The 14,945-nt window shown below is 42.8% G+C and overlaps 1 protein-coding gene across 1 annotated transcript in view; it reads right to left on the reverse strand.

The window, feature by feature from the left end:
- Positions 1-14,945, reverse strand: part of usp53a (ubiquitin specific peptidase 53a) — a 28,775-nt gene that overhangs the window by 7,844 nt on the left and 5,986 nt on the right. Inside the window, exons 2-12 of the mRNA XM_076112460.1 lie at positions 12,691-13,329; positions 11,927-12,019; positions 11,596-11,730; positions 9,880-9,990; positions 9,068-9,150; positions 8,689-8,773; positions 8,334-8,480; positions 6,664-6,813; positions 4,446-4,614; positions 2,263-2,409; positions 922-1,068 (exon numbers count right to left, since the gene is read on the reverse strand). Coding sequence (XP_075968575.1) covers positions 922-1,068; positions 2,263-2,409; positions 4,446-4,614; positions 6,664-6,813; positions 8,334-8,480; positions 8,689-8,773; positions 9,068-9,150; positions 9,880-9,990; positions 11,596-11,730; positions 11,927-12,019; positions 12,691-12,834 — 1,411 coding nt within the window. The 5' untranslated portion in view covers positions 12,835-13,329. The remainder of the gene's footprint in view (positions 1-921; positions 1,069-2,262; positions 2,410-4,445; positions 4,615-6,663; positions 6,814-8,333; positions 8,481-8,688; positions 8,774-9,067; positions 9,151-9,879; positions 9,991-11,595; positions 11,731-11,926; positions 12,020-12,690; positions 13,330-14,945) is intronic.

The raw sequence follows: 14,945 nt of genomic DNA on the forward strand, positions 1-14,945 counted from the left end.
CGTGTGTATAGGCCTACATGTACAGGAATGACATGTATGTGTGTGACAAATTACAAGGACACTTCCAGTCATAATAGCCACTTTCAGAATACATGGCCAGAGATCCGTCCTGGAAACTATAGATGCACCCGCACGCACTTATTTATCTATCAACATTTCTGATTTCAATCGTCTGCAAAAGGTTTTGTTTTAATCTTGGAAATAACAATCAAAAAGACAATTCAATACGAGCAGCGAAGTTGCTTAAGCTTTTCTCGAGTAGACTTTTTAGCAAAGTGCTGGCCTGGGCATGAGCCCCGCTGCTGTAAATGTATACTACTTACATTAACTGTAGTGTCACCTCCAGCCTCACCATTCATCACGGCAGAGACACTAGCCTCCTTAAGCGGACTGCATTCAATCATAATGGGGACGTGAGCTTGCTGCTAACACGGGCTACTGTTGTTGACATGGTGGATTTGGGAGTGTGGTTAGAATTGTGCTCCATAATCCCTTCACTGATACTTAATTGAAAGCAGTGATGTACTAAAAGAGTATTAAAGTAGTCGACCAATCAGCCGCCTGATTAGAACCAACACACAGCGTGTGGGGTCAATGGGACGTGGGCATATTGTGCCAGGAATATGAATTTCTTTTGAGTTAAATTCCCCCTCTAATTAAATCATACAGTATGAGATCTACTTCCTAGTGTATGTTTGTAAATGCAGACCACAGAGAGGAGAACCAATGGCTCTGAATATGAGAGAGTGGGATGAAGGCAGGCTCCAACAGACGTCAGCACTTAATCCCCTTTCTGACACTGACGGTTACATAAGGGCCGGGGAAGTGGAAGGCCAGCCTTTTGTATCTTAAAGCCCTGACAGTTATAATGCGTATACGCTCCACCTCTATAAATCCACACACTATCAATGTGCGACCAACCTCTGTAGCGTGACTCTGGCCTCCGATGACCGCTCCTATCAGGCTCTCTTCCGGATGGATGCATCCCACGCATCTCTCCTGCTCTCTGGGCAACTTCTCGAGAGATATCCCTGAGGCGACTCTTGGGTTCGCTGGTGCCAATTTTCACTACAAAACAAAGGAGATGACAGGTAGAACCATGAAGAATTTCCTGGAGGGACAGAGGGGATGTAAATTGGAACTTAATCAGGTGGGGTTTTCCACTGCAGACACCATTAAAATATTTTCATCACAGTGTCTAATCTATTGTCACTACATCCTCTCTCTGGTCACTGTTTTCCATCTCTTAGTCCCCAGCACCCACAAAGCACTGAGCAACTGGAGAGTGTGTAGACCGATGCAAACTTCACAGCACAACATTGTGCCGATGTACAATTTCTGCTACATGAAGGGGAAAGGCGGCAAGGTGGGAAACATGCCCATGCAGAGGCTTCCCTGCTCTGTCTCTCGCCATTATTAATGATGAGGCATGACACTGGAAGACATGATCACACTGTGGGTCTGTTAGCTGTCTGAGAGTTCAACGGGAATCTCTGTGAAGAGGACATTCATTTAAAATAAAGTGTTTTTGACTACATTTGTCAGACTCAATATTCTGTTTAGCACAAAAAGAAACAATGTGTCATACTTCACAAGATGATGAACCAGTTTAATTATGAGACTTTAGATTTCAATGTGATGCTTCTGAAAGCTTAGAGTGACTACTGATAACATGTTTTTATTGTCTTTCCATTAAGGTCATTTACTTTTCTTAACTTATCTCTTCTTCCCAATTTACACTCTTCTCTGTACTTGCACTTAAGTGTGTGCAGAACTGGCAGCTCTCTGTGACCTGTCTCCTCAATGAGGGCCCCTAATCCCCTCTGTATAACCAACATGGCCAGATTTAGTTCTACAGCGAAGATATTTAATCATCTCTTCTTCTGGTTGCTATGCCAAATCTGTCTGCACTCTCTGTCGCCAAAAATGTTTAAAAAAAATCAAGGCTAAAAACTACAACCAATGCCCAATGTCTTTTTTTGCAGCACATTTCTTTCATTGCATGTTTTTCACTCTTGATCAGTGCAAGACACTCAGTTTCCACGAGCACATATTGAGTGTTAAAACCATAGTTTTGTTAAGGCTGAGACTTGTTTGTAATGTTGAAAGAATTTTCTTCAGAAAAAGAAAAAAAAAACACCTGATTAAATGACATGTTAAAATGGAAACATATGCAGTGTGTTCCTCCACATCTTGAGTTACGAATCTCTCTCTCTTTGCATTCTCAACACTTTTTCAGTCTTTTCATGTTTCCCCTCCTACCTGGTCCCCGTTCTCCACTGGTCTGAATGCTGCCCCTGCTGTGGGTCGATGGGTTCTTCTGTTTGAAAGAGCCGTGGCCCAACAGAGCGTTCAGATTCTCCCTGGTGAGGTCCAGCTTCTTGTGGGCTACAACTGGAGACTCTAAGTCTGTGGAGGAAGAAAAAAGGAAACATAAACATGATGAAAATCAAGTCAAGGTTATGCCATATATGAATCATTTCTTTTCCAAAACACCTTATTCCTAAAGTTTTATGATAAAAAATAAAAAAAATTAAAAAATCAACAAATACACAGCGTGTGCCTGACACCAAGAAACTGAATTTAAATTACAAAATCCACACAAAAGTCTCCCTAGGTTATGCAGGATCATCCAGTTTGGTCCGGCGCCCTGTCAGCTCTGATGGGCAGTGAGCGGCTGCCACAGCTTGGACCTGGGGCACGGCCAGCATGCAGAGTTGGAGGAGGATCTTTAAAGGGGATAAAAACCTCACCAACCAAACAAATCCAGGGATGTATAATCCCAACGGCAGAGATATTCAGCTGTCGTCAACAAATTTTCATTACTGCCTGCAAAGGCAGAAAATATGATCTGGGATTTTACACGTCCTATAAAGAATTGTTTTTTTGTTTGCTGAGGTTTTTCTGAATTAGATTTCCATTTAAAGGAATTTGTAAATGTGTGTGTGTGGGGGGGGCTCAACTTTGAGTTCATATTGATATTTTGGGTTTCTACTTGCATGCTTTAATAAAAAAAACAATTTTTCTCAGTGTGAATATACCTGTATTCACCCACCTTCTGCCCAAAGTGGTTGACTTTAACGCCTGTCTAATCTTTCAAAAATGTTATAGATTGATCTTAAAAAAAATCCCCAAAATCGACCATTTCAATTAAGTTAATTGTATTTTAGCAAAATGTAGGCCATGTTTATGTATGACGCCACACAAAACACAACCCTTGAAACCTTCAACAAAGATATAACATAGTATCAAAATGTGCTCCCCATATTCTTCCCCGATTGTAATCAAAAGCGATAGACTAGTATTGTTTTTGACAAGGCAGCAATAAGTCGTCAGAACACACAGCTGTGTGTCACTGCAGTGCGGGCAGACGCCTACGGGCAGATGAACAGCATTGGGTCTCCCTCCGCTGCCCGCGCTGCAGTGACACAGAGCCGATAATCAATGTAATTTCTAAAATAGCAGGCAGATTATTTTATGGTTTTATTAGTGTATTTAGCAGCAACAAGAACAGAGGATTTCATTTTGTATTTGTGATTTAAAATATCGATGGCAACGCATTTTCAGCGCCAATGTCATGGATAACGGCAACTAATCGCGGCAGCCGTATAGCTCGTCTCTTTTAGCCACCCACCCAAAAAAGCCCAGTCTGCCCTGATTGACTCGCAAAAAAAGCGACAGAGGAAAGGGAGCCAAACGAAAGGCTTGTTGAATCACATGCTTGTTCCGCCGTCTATGCAGCCCACAAAAAACTGACAGGGTCGTCATATTTTGCAGTGTGTGGGTTGGTATGCACAGGTATGTGCACAAGCACTCAAAAAGTCAGTTTCTGTATAATATGTCCCCTTTAAATGTGTGCTGAGGAAGTAAAAGCACCACTTAAATCAAACAACAGCCTTGCAAGAAGTTTACATAAAAACATTGTGTCTTTTTAAATTGCCACCTACCTGTAAAAAACACTCAACACAAGCTATGTTTGCAGAGGCACATGAGTTTTTCTTTTATTTCCTCCACATCGAGCACTATTCTTACGACTATAAATTTAAGAGAGCGGTAGCTGCCGTGCTGAGCTTCATATTAACGAGGCTTTTACAGTCTGGCACTATAATCAAATAGGTCATTTGGGATAGGATTGTGGTTAATGAAAGCAAAGAAGAACACGTACCACTAAACAGCAATAATAACAAAGATAAATCTATCCCAAAGGAATTTGATGTTGTCATTTGTATAAAAAGGACACTAAATTAACACCTCATCTTCCCCCACAGATTATAATTATGTTGCCATCTCTACATGTTCATAATGATGAGGACTTTTAATTAAATGTCATCATTATTACCGCTGACCTATTATTTATTAGGGTCATTATTCCAGTAGAAGTTGTCAGAGTGGAAATAGTAAATGCAAACCAATGCAGAAGCAGGACTGATGGAAACAGGTCCTACCTTGCATCTCTCCATTGACAGAGGTCTTGTAGTGAGAGTGGCTGCTGTTTTTTCTTGAGGCATCATCTGCGTTGATGGCACTCCCGTCTGGGTTGGCGTAAAAGAGGAGAAGAGGCTGGAAGTGACCTTTGATACATTTGCTGACCACATCTTTCCACCTGGAGCCGATCTACAGCAAAAGACAAAGGAAAGGTGGTCAATGCATCTGCAGATTTTGTGCATAGTCTAATTTGAGAGTAAATATATCACACTGAGGCCGAATAGCCCAACCTCTTTAACTAAGCTGTGTAAGGTGCGTGTCTCACCACGAAGGCACCACAAAGGCAGGCTGCAGGCTAACAGATGCTTATGTGCTCCGTAATTAAGCAAATAATGGTGGCGGGGGGGGGGGGGGGGAACTAATGCAAAGCAAAACAAAGGAATGTTGCAGAGATAGATAATAAAAAAAATAGACTTGATGTGAACGCTTGCTGGACTGTGAAAGACTTCAATCAACAGCCATGCTCAGAGCACCATGAGGCTGTAATGATCATTGCACCTACTTGTCTGAATGTTGTTTTGGCAACATAAACTAAATATGTAGCTACAACACAACATCTAATCCATACCATTACCTTCAATTTAATACTGACGCAGCAATTTTAAATGGCAAACAAATACCTGCGTCAGGTGTCTAGTTGTGCCGTCAGTTACAAGAAACATCTTTTTCCACCACCAGCCACTACGAATAGAGAGTCGTAGGCACAAGTACTGTAACTCACAGGTCATGTATTTCATCCGTGTTTCATCATACACATTTAACAAATATTTTACGCACTGGAGAAGCAACCATCAGGCTACACTACTGGGAGTCATTTAGTAGCTGGGATTTGGGGAGACACAGAAATGCTGGCACGTTTAGACCCAGGTATGGAACTTGGCAGGCGCTGAGGCTGAGCACTGTAGCTCCTCCATCTCAGTCGGGGGGGGGGGGGGGGGGGGCTGCACACACAGCACAAGCTGCTGATGGATTGACACAGAGCCAGCCAGCCGCTGCACCATAGTCCCCGAGAAAATTGTGAGGATGTGAAACAAAAGAATTCACAGCCTATAAACTGCACGCACGCACGCACGCACGCACACACACACACACACACACACACACACACACACACACACACACACACACACACACACACACACACACACACACACACACACACACACACACACACACACACACACACACACACACACACACACACACACACACACACACACACACACACACACACACACACACACACACACACACACACACACACACACACACACACACACACACACACACACACACACACACACACACACACACACACACACACACACACACACACACACACACACACACACACACACACACACACACACACACACACACACACACACCTCAGCATTCTCAATGACCCCTCAACTTTAACCAGTGATGGAATCCATAAAATAATCTTTACTGGTTAAGCTTCACTTCACTACTGCGGTACTTTGTGATGACAGAGTTGGGGAACTGCAGTAGAAATTGATGGGGGGGGGGGGGGGGGGGGGGGTTAGCTGGCTCTTCAGTGCCATAAAGGCTTAGCAACCCAGAGGCTCATGAAGGGCAATCGATGTGGCCCTTATTGGGCGATAAAGAGACCTGGTGATGGAGATAGGAGGCTGAACATTGCTACGGCTTGTAAAATAAGACCATGTTCCATCAACTCAGAATAGCACATGTCCATGAGTAGTTTTCTGAGGTTTCTGTGGTCCTGAGAAGACTTTGATGCAAGATGCAACATAGCAAGCCTCATGACTAACTCTTAAACTCACTGTAGACTTCGATACAAAAACATGAAAATAAAGCTTTTCATGTGTTGTAATAGCTCATATTAATCGTGTATTACCAATTAACACTTTTTTTCCCCCCCATGTCTGTAAAATGGAATTTCAAATCCACATCACACACAATTACAATTTCCCAAAGCACAAGATGATGTCTTCAAACTGCTTGTATTGTCTGACTCAGTGCAAAATCCCCTAAAATATCAATTTGGGATTTATATAAAACAAAGATGGAAGCTGGAACCAGAATCGGTTTTGGCATGCCACGATATGATCAATTGATCACTAAAATAGTTGATTACTTATCCGTGTATGAACCGATTCAGACAAATAATTCAAGCGCTAGGGCGCACTGTCTCACCTCTTTCACCGTGGCATCGTCAAAGAAGACCCATTTGGAGGACTTGGTGTGAAAGGCAAAGGCACAGTAGTGACGGCTGGAGTAGCAGATCATCGCCACCAGCAGCAGCTCTCCCTTTTTGGCATGCTCATCTGTCACCCTGTAGAAGAGCTGTGTCCATACACACACACACACACACACACATTAGAGTATATATATATATATATATATATATATATATGCAACAATTAATCATCGGCATCAACACTATAGTAAGTGGGCAGGCAAGTGAGGAATGTTGGTAGCTAGTTCTCCATCTGTTTATAGATTAAGGTCTGAGGGAATGAACCGGCATTGATTTTACAATCATTACCAATAAGTGCTGGTTTAAATCAGCGCCCTCATAGAACTTGATATCTAGACTAATTCTAAACTGGTCCACAGTATTCTTATTAATTGCCTGAATACCAACATACAGCGGTAATTTCTGATTTATTTTTTTCATAATTAGTGTAAAAAATATCAGCAAGATTAAAAAAAGAATGATGTAAAAAAATGTAAAGTGTACTGCATTCAGCAGACACATGGAGAAAGTGTTGGTTTCTTGTTTCTCCCGCCCATGTTTCCAGCACAGCCAGTTCTCTGTCTCCCTCTCCCTCTCTCAAACAATGGCTTTCAAAGCAAACGATGGGGGTGGAGGGCTCACGTTAACACCTAATAAGAGTTGCATGAAACGCTCCTTAATGAATTAAGGCCTTTGTGGAGCAGTAGTGGGAGGGGGCGCGGGTGGGTTCTGACAGATTCTTCTGTTGGTATGCTTTGGAAACGCACAAGACGAAGCGGTCAAATAAACGGGTTGAATACTTCAATGAAGAAGTTGTGCAACGGGTGCAGCGTATGGGCATTGAACTAATCTGAACTTCACTTATTGATTTTTATTGCTTGTAAAGTTCATCCAACACAGTGCACTACTGAGAAATATTTAATAAGTTGTGTGCCAATTTCTTATATACATATTTCATGTGAATACTGCAGACAACCTCACCATATTCATGTGTGTGAAGATGTACTTTCAGGGACAGACAAGGAGTTCCATGTGCACATACTTATGCTCAACAATGTGTGACTATAAATGCAACAAAAGCGGTCTTGAACACATGTTTTTATCCCCGTCTCAATGACGTCTATTCAGCCCATGTGTTCCCTCAGACAGGCAGGCGCAAACACGCTTAGGACAACACAGAAGTGAGGGGAGGGGCTTTCTGACAAGCTGACCCAAGGCCAGCAGGGGCTTTTTGATCAGTGGCGCTGGCCAACTGGGCATTGGGTGTTGACTGCTTACGCAACGGCCCCGACTTACAGAGAAATAAATCCCCACTTTATTTCCCACATATGTTCTATTGCACAAAAATAAACTGACCCTAAAACTGGGGGAAAAAAAGTGATGAAACAGCAGCTGTGTGAGTGAACAAATTTCCAAAATGATACTGACAAACTGAACCATGTCTGGAGAGTTATTTTATATCCTGTTGTATAATTAATGAATTCATCTGAAAATTTCAGAGAGATGAAATGGTCTCGCTGTATGTCAATTTTCTTGCTGGAATTCCCAAAAATATTATAGAGAAGTTAAAAAAAACAGAATACCAAAGTGTAAAATGTACATCAAATGTTGGTTAAAGGAAACTCACTGCAGAAAGACTGAGATGAGGCCCCAGCGAGCGGATAACGTCTTCTGTGAGGTCTGACTGGTCAGAGTCCCAGACGAAGCCGATGGTAACTATCTCTGGGGAGTTCATGAGGACCCGTCTGATCCTAATCCTCTGACCACAGTTGCTCTGGAGGAGAAGGACAAAGACATATAAAACAAAAAGGCTAGTTTTACCCAAAAGTAACGTCACCCAATTACCAAGTAAAGATATCTCTCACTAAATACTTGAGAATCACTACATTCCCAAAGAATGATGAAGGGATGACAGGTTTCTGCAGGACACAGGTGCATTAACAACAATGTGCTTATTAAAACACTTTGCATAGGCCACTTACTGGACAGTTACGAAGGTCCCCTATCGTACTCGCTGCTTGTAACAGTTCCCCAAATGACCCGTCTCTGCGCTGAAGCGTCTGTTGACTGAAAAAGATGAGACGCATTGTCAGCAGAAGCATGGGAACGAACAAGCGTGGAAGAGGAAGGCAGACAGAGACAAATGAAGATTAAGGCATGTGGAGAGGAGCTGTGTGTGTGTGTGTGTGTGTGTGTGTGTGTGTGTGTGTGTGTGTGTGTGTGTGTGTGGAACGTCAGCAAAAGAAAAGTTACGGCCTTGTGAAAATGTGCAGAGAGCCACATGAAAAGCGAAAAACAAGAGTGGAGCCGGACAGATGCCGATGGGGAAGCAAAGAAAGTTTCATATCGCCTGTGCCTTACCAGAGTGCGGTGGTGGAGACATAATGCACCAGCTCTGTAAACGGCAGTGGGTCGGAGGATGCCCCACAGCTACGGCACACGGACTGCAGAGGGGAGGGAGTCGGAGACCAAGGCGGGGATACAAAAAGCACACATTTCTGCTGTCAATGACTAATTATCAAGTCAGCATGTCATTTTCCAAAAATAAAAGATCAGAAATAGTCACAGTAAGGAAGGATCAAACAAACAAAAAACGAATTCATATAAACTGTGGCAAGAGATTAGGACTCGTCTTGCTGCTTTCCTTGTGATCAGTTATAAACTGTGGGCTTTGTAGTGTCCAACTCAAATTAATTAATATATGAAGCTATCAATCTCCCTCTGACCAAAGCAATCCTCATTTAGGCGTGGTAATATTTGCCTGATTGGGTGCTCTGAAGTCCCACAGACTGTGCCCCGAAGGGATTTAGTCCAAAGGCTGTGATGAGCATCGCAGCCACGAGGAAGGGTGGTATTGTGCTGGGATGTTTTGGTACACCATGTGTGATTTATCTGGTGGTGGTGCTGCAGCACTGTGGAATCTGACCAGAAACCCCCTCCATATTCCTCTGGGTCGACCCAGTATCAAACCATGACGGATTGGATTTCTACTGTCTCAGACAGTGATTCATGTACCTGTCTGTGTGTGTGTGTGTGTGCTGATTAATCCTAACATTGGCCAGCGTGTAATGCTTGTCCACACATTACTGTCGAGGCTGTGCAAACAAACACAGTTTGAACTAAAAAACAAAAAAACAAAAAAAACTTCTTATGCTTTTTAACACCATACTGACCTGCTCATAAAGTGTCATAGCAAACTTCTGATGTGTGATGCAAGACTTTGAAGTGCAGGCATCCGTCTCCTCAGGCACAATGTGCAGGTGGATCCTCTCCAGTATGTTCTCCTGTGACACAATAGGAGATATATCAGGTATGGGACAAACTATTTCCAACACTGTTGTAGTAAAACCACCTCTTTACAAGCCCCACAGGTTATTTATTTATCTATTTTTACTACAAAGGTATTTCTGAGAGCAAAACTGCAGTGCAGTGGGACACATCGTTGCATACCAATAGTTCAAACTTAGCCATTTTGTAAACCTGACAGCAGAAGGAAGACATTTAAAGAGCAAGCGATGCTGCAATTTAGCTCCCACCTGTTTCTATGGAGTGCTTGTGAGTTTATAAAATATTAAGGGTATGCAGGGTAGGCCTGCAAAGGTTACAGGGACCAACTTCACAGCCGGTTAATCTGACACTGGCCAAGTCCTCACATAAATTGTGCACTCGCACGCTGCTGCCGATGCATTACATGGTGAATGCTCAAGGGCAAAGATCTGCGTAGGATTAAGAATTAAGATAGTCTATAAAAGACAGGAACTAGGAAGAAAACAGTTACTGTTGAGTTTTACTGTGGGGAGTTAGCAGGCAAAGAAAGAAACTCGAATTACCGCTCGTGGTTGCATGCCCCTAACAACCAGTCACGTTGCAGTTTGCATCCATGTCTGTCAAAAACGTCATTTTATTCTGTTAGAAATGTGAAATCGTCAGAATTAGCTTATGAATTCTGGAGTCATGGTCAAAAACGTGCTTTGCGAGGCCACAGTGACCTCTGACCACCAAATTCTAATCTGCTCAGCCTTGTTTGTGCGAGATGTAATGAAATTCTTTCCAGGCGTCTCTGAGATAACACATTCGTGAGAAGGGAGCGGACCGATAACCCCAAAACATAATACCTCTGGCCACAGCCATCACGGGCACAGAGGCATGGGGAAAAAAAAAAGCACCAAAGTTGCTTTCTCTGCTCCCATCTTCATCGTGTGTTACATTTGTGAGTAACTTCTCATTTGAGAAGCAAAGTGACACACGTACACGTTCAAACGTGTGCAGCCCAGTGTTTACTCATAGTACAGTCCTGTTCAAGAAACATTAGCTTATCTCCCTTTGTTTATCCAGTGCAGTGTAATTGGACTTCCTCGGTGGATAAACAATGAATGAGATGAAATCAAGAAACATTTGATCAAAAGCGTGAGAAGAAAAACAAATTAAGCCGGATGAACAACAGAAAACAAGGTTAAAAATGAAGGGTAAAAAAAGCTGGCGGATCCGTTCTATATTTGATGGTTAAAGTCAATGCTTGGTTGTGCCAAGAAGAGCAGACAGACTGGAACTGATATGTAAAAAAGATGAAGGACGCGTAAAAAATCGACTTCAAAAAGGCACAGAAGTGATGCGGCCTAATACCGTCGCACAAAACAGAGAGGTTCAAACGCAACTCCGGCGCTTATATAACCTGTCATGATGATATTTAGCGGCAATGTGGCAGGGGTTGATGGGAAGGGAAGGGAGGGACAGAAGCTCTTTCAGTGACCTCGCCAAACAGTTTGTTGCAAGTGCGTTACCCGAACCGTGTGGCAGGGTAACACACACACACACACACACACACACACACTCCCTCTCTATGCGCTGGTCTCCCTCCACAGGACAGACGCGTTGCCACAGGAACTTACAAAGCACTCTGCGGCATCATCCATGAAGCCCAGCTGGAAGCGGTGCTCGTCCTTAAAGGTCTCTGCCAAGGCGTGACGCAGGTTGTCAGAGGGCAGGGCGCGCTCCCGACTGTGCTGGAACTGGGAGAAAATGCCCTGAAGAGAGAGAACAACAACAACTTGTTTGCACATTTATTTTGTTTATTAAAAGCATGCGCGTCACCCTCGCTGCTCAATTACACAGTCCGGATATGTGAGCCAAACAGTTGCCACATTTGTAATGACAAACAAGAACTAAACCTTAATGCAAGCTCCCATTAAAGAAAAAAAAAAGCCACTGATTGTATTCTACCTTTAAAGCACAAAAGATGCAGGATTCTCCCAGACAGAAGTGTCCAGGTAGCTGCCTCAAGCTGCGTCTGAAGATATCCAGTTGCCATAGTACCTACACAAGGGAAAGAGGATGTTACCTTGATTCTTCACACGATAAAACTTAGACATCCGTGGGTGTTTTTGTGACACATGGCAATCAGACATCAGAACTAAGTCTCCAAGGTCATGAGGGTGAGGAGTGGGCGAGGGGAAAGAAACAAAAGCCGCAGGAAATGATCCTCTTCAACCAGCTCATCGGTTGTCTCACCCTCTGAGTCACGGTCACCGAAGAGTGACCTCACTGTGGGTCTGTCTGCAATAAGGAACTAACTCGCCGGTAGACCAATCGTCAGAAACAAGACAGTGACTAAGCTTCAAAATAAATAATGGTCATATTTTCAAGAGGGTGGTACATGGTGTACAGCTCCTGGTGGGAAAGAAATGTAAACAAGCAGGTGCCAAATTAAGAAAAAAGTGTATGTACGTAAAGAGCACCTTGTAATCAGTTTGAATATTATGCAACAAATATAATACGTTTCTAATGATGGTAATGCCAGTCTGTCCATCACTTTGGTAAAGATTGACTCAACAAAAGTAGAGAAACACAGAAAACTGTATTCATTCCAATAAAGCTCAATGCACAGTGGTCCTAAACAGGCACATAATAGACAGTGTAAATATTCCAGGACATGTTGAATTGGATCCAGCCAAAAAAAAACAACCAAATCAAGAGGACACACCTACCTGCACAGCGCTGTTGAGGAAGCAGCTGTTCTGGCCCGGTTCGTTGAGCAGTCCTTTGGTGGGGGCCAGAGACAGCATGCTCCCCGGTTGGTAGGATTTCCCCAGATTGCCCCCCGGCTTCCTGAAGAACTTGACCCATGCCATTGGATAGAGAGGGTCTGCCTTTAGACAGGTGGGATAGTCAAGACGACTAGGATCAGATCCCTCGGGCCCTGAAGGAGTGACTCCCCAAAAGTCTGGGGTTAAGTTATTCCACGAGCTGCAGCAGCTGCCCTGTCACACATGGGCCTCTAGTCCATTTCTGCAGCTCATGTAGAAGATCACGTAAAGGTTTATTCCCCCCCCCCCAAAAGAGGACTAAAAAGTCAACAGAAAAAAAAGGTTATAATCCAAGTCTTTGTTTTGGGAAGCCTTTGATAATCAGCGGTCTAATGCTTATGATAAGATGTGTTTTGACTACGGCGTTGCATGCCACGGTCATCCTGCAGTCTTGATGGCGCTGCACAAACGGCGTCAGAAGAGACAATTCTGCCACATGGTCCTGATGCTATTCAAGATGTGCAGCTGCACTGAATGGTCCCTCTCAGAGGTCCATCCATAGCAAGGACTGATCCAGGCTGCACAGGAAACACGGCTGGGCTGTGTTAGAGAGAGAGAAAGCAAGATTAAATTAGATTTTAGCTGACAGTTTAGAGTTTATTACCATTTACTGCTTTTTTTATTCTCGTATGCGAGCACTAGTATGTTCACTCTCTTCACCGCACAACATTTTGTAGTCAAGAAATTACCTTTACTGGACTGTACTACTACTACTACTACAGTCTCCATATCTCTGCTCAACCTAGGTTAGAGGTCAACAAAGCTTACATATTAACTTTTACAAACACCCTTTGCACTGGGGGCGTGTCAAACTAAAGCCGGCCCCACAGCTGAAGTTGCACATTAACATTCAGACAGAATTATTTCAGTTTACCAAACAATAGATGACGACAGCCAAGAGACATTTAAAGGAAACAAAGATAATGTTGACCTGGCGCAGGCCTTGTATGAACACGGTAACTACAATTAGCTCATATTCATTTTCTATATGTACATGATTATTGCGAAGAATAGCAAGAAAGGAGGAGGCAACCGCCAACATTAAAGGCCTCCTGTCACTACTGACACGTCTTCCCCAGCTCTCAATATTGATCTTTCCAACATCTTAATATTCAATTTGACTGGAATGCAATAACTTTATTAATTTCGTTATTGATTAATCTGTTATTTTTTCATTCGACTCAAGTCGATACAAAACTAAGGAGAAATACTTGTAGTAACCACAGTAGTAACCACAGCCTAAAGTTGTTAAAACAACAATCGGAAAATTAAAAAGCTCTTCATCTTAAGTTTGAGAAATTGTAAATGAGAGAACATGTTATATACGTTTACTTTGTATCTAAAAAATGTTTTTTATCATAATTGCCATTGATTAATCTTCTGCTGCCCTATGGATGTACTATACAGCTGTGCTCCTATTGTGAAATAACTACACTGCAATGAGTTTTAAACAGTCAAGTTTGCAGTTGCAGCTCCAGATGTGAGGCCAAACTGAAACAGAAATGTGTGACCTGAGGATTTCAAATGCCCATACATAAAATAGTGCCTCAAGTTTCTTTTGTGTGCCATTTTGTCGGTTTTCCTGGTATTGTCATTCTTTTCTGAAGTTAATTACAAAAGAGTACTGGCCTGACCTATTTCTAACATGAGATAAGCAGTGGAGGACATTATAAACAGACCGTTGCAGATGCAGTTCAATTCATGAAGCTTGCACTCCACTAAAACCCCACTAAAGCAGCGCTGAACCCAGTCTACTTTGAGAGGTTTGATGGATGAATATGTTTGTGCTGAGTGAGACAGTGGAAGCAGTGTCTAGGTTAGTACGATAACAAATGCCCCAAAGGGGACATACTTCACAGCCACGGCCTGTCCGTTCTAATGTGCTTATTAAGATTTGTATGGGATATTCTTTCATTCATGTCATTCTAAATTATACAAAGCTTGTTTGTGCGTCTTTATGGAAAACTGAAGTTGCGTCAAAGCAAATGTACTTTCAGCAAAAATGAGCAAAAGGTTCCTTGTGTGACCCTTGTGTGATTCAGCCTCTTTTAGACCCAGACACCTAAAAAAACAACCTTAAAGAATGAACCGCAAACATTTTGTTATTCAGTGGGAGGACAAATACTGCCCTACTTTGCACAAACAATGAAACTTCC

The sequence above is a fragment of the Anarhichas minor genome, unplaced genomic scaffold (assembly GCF_050575085.1).
Source record: "Anarhichas minor isolate MPS153535 unplaced genomic scaffold, ASM5057508v1 ptg000049l, whole genome shotgun sequence".
Classification (NCBI taxonomy): domain Eukaryota; kingdom Metazoa; phylum Chordata; class Actinopteri; order Perciformes; family Anarhichadidae; genus Anarhichas; species Anarhichas minor.